A 3,681-nucleotide genomic window follows, 5' to 3' on the forward strand; every position below is an offset into this window, starting at 1 on the left:
GGGGATGGAAGGGGTGGGGAGAGGTGGAGAGGAGTGGGAAGGGAAGGGTTGGGGAGGGAAGACAGGTGGGGCGGAGAAAGGTGGGGAGTGGAGAGAGAGATTACTGAAGGAGTCTGAGCTGAATCAGGAAGAAGTGCGCAGCCCCCTCACTCCTGGCCCTCCCACCCAGCCACTCCTGGCCCCTGCCCCCCCAGCCGCAGTGCCTCTGTCCAGGCCCTCGCCCACCTTTCTGCGAAAGCCGTGCACCTGCACCCCAGAGAGCCTCTCCCCGCTGCACCTGGCCTCATACATGGATGACACCTGCGGAGGGGACAGGGACAGACGATGCAGGCTCCAGAATTGTGGCCTGTCCCTCACCCAAATGTCCTCCAAGAAGCCTCAGCATCACTTCTGCCTGTGGGGACAGCCGGGCGGGAGGGACAGGAGCCCAGGCCGGGGAGGACACTCGGGCTGCAATGGCTCGGGTGGTGCCTCTGTCAGGTGGCTGACTGCTAGCAGGAAGGTGGATGTCTGTCCCACCCTGGGCTTGTGGGAGAGGCCCAGTCACACCCAGCGAGGGGACATTCGCACACTGAGGGTGCTCTGCTATCAGGTGGCCACTCAGAATCGCCTGACAGCATAAACTGTCACAGGTCACTCGTGCTGGGTAGTGTTCACAGGGCAGGAGAAGCACCTTCTGCAGAAAGTCAGCTGGGGAGCACCCCAAGAACCTCTCTGTCCGGCCTGTGGACAGACTGCACCCCGAGGGCTGCCTGCGGCCCCAAGGGCTGCTCTGTCTTGTCTGTAGACAGGGGTTGTCTGAGAAGGGCTTGAAGCGCTCTGCCCACAGGCCCTGCCTGAAGGGGCAAGGTGTTCAGGATGCAGGGTGGCCTGGGGGATGAGGTCCGGTCATGCACTGGTATCATTCCTGTACTGACCAGGGATGGTGGGTGTTTACCCTAGCAATGAGGACAGTTCACTCACCCTGTTGAAGTCCAGCGGGTGCTCGTGACTGGCCGTGTCTTTAGCGTCTTGGTATTCTTCCAGACTGCTCTCCCCCTTGGCACTGGTGTAGCATTCTTAACCGTTAAACACGCAAAAGTGAAGAGAAAGGAACTCCATAAGCAGGTGTGAGGCAGGATCCCTGTCCAGCCTCCTGAGAAATCACCTGCCAGCTCAAGAAAGTGGGTACCGGGGTCCTGGCCAGGAGTGGCTGGGCAGCATCCAGGCTGTGACCCCATGGTCACTTTACAGAGCTTACAGTGCAGGGACAGACGGACCAAGGGTCTTAGGAAGATGCATACTGCCCTCGCCAACTCCCCATTGCCCAAATCAGAGCAGGAACGGCCAGGATCAACAGCCAGGAACCTGGACCCCTGGAGCCAGCCTGCACGGCTGGGGGTCAGCAGGGCCAGGGCCAAGGGAACCCTGACCCCATCACCCTCACTCAGCACCAAGAGATTCTGGGTAAATGATGGAGGGCGAGCCTCTGAACAGTCTGATAAGCCCCACAAGTCACAGAGTGGCCACTGCCCAGAGCCCTGCACCACCAGGTCAAACCCAGAGAGTGAGGCATTGCGCTCCGGAGGGCTGGCCTGGGTCAACAGCCGCGAACTGGAATTGTCCACTAAAGCAACAAGCGCCCACCAGGGTCTCCCTTCCTTCCCACCTGTGGTCCTGCCAGGCCCCACTTTTCACTTACGGCCTCACGGGCCCTCTCCCTCCCCCATCCACTCCCTACAGCAGCCCTGCTCCCTTGCCCTGAGCCAGACCACCCTGATGAGAAGGCTCCCCCCTCACCTCTGCCCCACCCTCAAAGCAACTCTCCTCCTAGACCTGCCGCCCCATGAGGACATGCAGGGTCCCCGGGCACTACACAGTCGGCCACACTGGATAAAGGCTTCCTGAGGGATCCCAGAATAAATGACACAGCCGGGACTAGTGGGGTGAGCGAGGAGCACGTGGACAGGTGAACCTCACCTTCACACTCAGACGCAGGGAAGAGGGGTGAAAATAAGGCCTTTCCCCACCAGCTCGGCTTCTCCTGGCGTCTCCTTGTCCCCTGCACGTCCGTGTTCAATGCAGGAAACTGTGAACGAAGCCAACAAGGGCCCAAGTTCAGGACGTCACACCACCTCACCTGCCTGCCCCGCTGTGATCGGGAACCCCCATGGGAAAAATCACAGCTCAGGATGTGAAACTCCACCCAAGGGTGAGCAGACGGCCCTGGGGGAGGGTCTGGCATCTGTGCAGCGGCACCTGGTAGGGCCAAGTGCCTGTGCCCTCCTGGGCCCGCTGTGCCCACCTCGGGTGCCCACACTCTGCTCACCTCTGATCTTCAGCCACCAGCGAAAGACTGCGGCGCCGCGGAGCAGACCGAGCCCAGCACTCAGCTCAGAGTCCCTCAGCGCGCTCAGCAGGCCTCCGACGGGGACAGAAAGAAGGGGCAGCCCCACACGCCCTCTCTGTCCAGGCTCGTGTCCTTCAGCACCTTGGCCATGGGGTGGTGAGACAGGACACCGACCCCCCAAGGTGGGCAGGGCCAGTTCCCGAGCCCAGGCCCCTCCTGAAGCAGGGGCGTCCCCGCTTCTTCCTGACACTAGTGGGGACGGAGCTGCTGCAGGCACACTCAGGCACACACATGGGGCTTGGCCGTGGCCCCTGTGGCCACACTCGGCAGCACAGGAGCAGGTGCCGAGGCTGCGAGTCTCCAACAGAGGGACGGCGGGGGACGTGGAGGTAGAGGCTCAGAGCTGCACCTCCCAACACCTCGAGTCTCAGTTGGGGCAGGAATCACCTAGTTCTGTCAACACAGAAGCCAGTAACACAGGCCAGGCTACCTCCCTGAGGGCCACAGTGGCCACCGCTGGACTGGGCTCTGGCCACCAAGATGGGGAAGGAGCTTAGATCCCCATCCTCCCAATGCTGAGCCCTGCTGGCCACATGAGTAAAGGACCCTGCAGACTGCCCTCTGTGGGGGCTCGGACATGGGAGACACGCCGAGTTCTCAGATGCTCACCAGGCAGTGCCAAGGGGCCCAGGCACTTCAGGCTCCACGGCCCCTTCAGGACCTCAGGTTTGTCTGTAGGGCACTTGCTCACCAGAGCCTAGTACTGCCACAATGAGCCCAGGACTGCCAGTATGCCGGTAACCCTGGGAAACACTCCAGCTCAGAGCGTACGTCAGCACGTCTGCACACAAGCAGGAGGGGTGCGGTGTGCGGCAGACCCACACAGCTGTTTCTTTCCTATCTGGAACCGGGGGAGATGCCAAGTAGACAGGGAGGTAAGGGGGCAGTTCACACTGGCGAGTGAGCCGACCTCGGACTGCCAAGGGGACCATGGCCTGTCCCTCTCGTGGCCACTCGGGTCACCCACAGACCCGGGGCTTCCATGGGAACCACAGTCCATCCCTCCTGGCAGCTGAGGTGTTCTCCAAGGGAACCACAGCTCGTCCCTCGGGGACTTTCAGATGGCCTATGGTACTCTGTGCCCACTAGGAGACCACAGACCAAGCTAAGGGCCATGAACAATGCTGGAAACATGCACCAGCACGTGAAGAAACGAAGCCCAAGGAAAAAAGTGAGAAGGGGCTGGAGATGGTGCACACTGGGGAGGACAGAGATGCACCGGGAGGACAGACACACACGGGGGAGGAGAGAGACACATGGGGAGGTCAGAGATGCACGGGGAGGACAGAGAC

General features: G+C 61.4%; 1 protein-coding gene across 1 annotated transcript in view; it reads right to left on the reverse strand.

Moving 5' to 3' along the window:
• Nucleotides 1–3,681, reverse strand: part of KIAA0232 (KIAA0232 ortholog) — a 15,931-nt gene that overhangs the window by 288 nt on the left and 11,962 nt on the right. The window contains exons 6-8 of the mRNA XM_006893672.1: nucleotides 1,960–2,068; nucleotides 964–1,058; nucleotides 204–300 (exon numbers count right to left, since the gene is read on the reverse strand). Of these exons, the coding sequence (XP_006893734.1) occupies nucleotides 204–300; nucleotides 964–1,058; nucleotides 1,960–2,068 (301 nt within the window). The remainder of the gene's footprint in view (nucleotides 1–203; nucleotides 301–963; nucleotides 1,059–1,959; nucleotides 2,069–3,681) is intronic.

The sequence above is a fragment of the Elephantulus edwardii genome, unplaced genomic scaffold (genome assembly GCF_000299155.1).
Source record: "Elephantulus edwardii isolate Elephantulus edwardi_28Jun2011 unplaced genomic scaffold, EleEdw1.0 scaffold00129, whole genome shotgun sequence".
NCBI classification, from domain to species: Eukaryota; Metazoa; Chordata; class Mammalia; order Macroscelidea; family Macroscelididae; genus Elephantulus; species Elephantulus edwardii.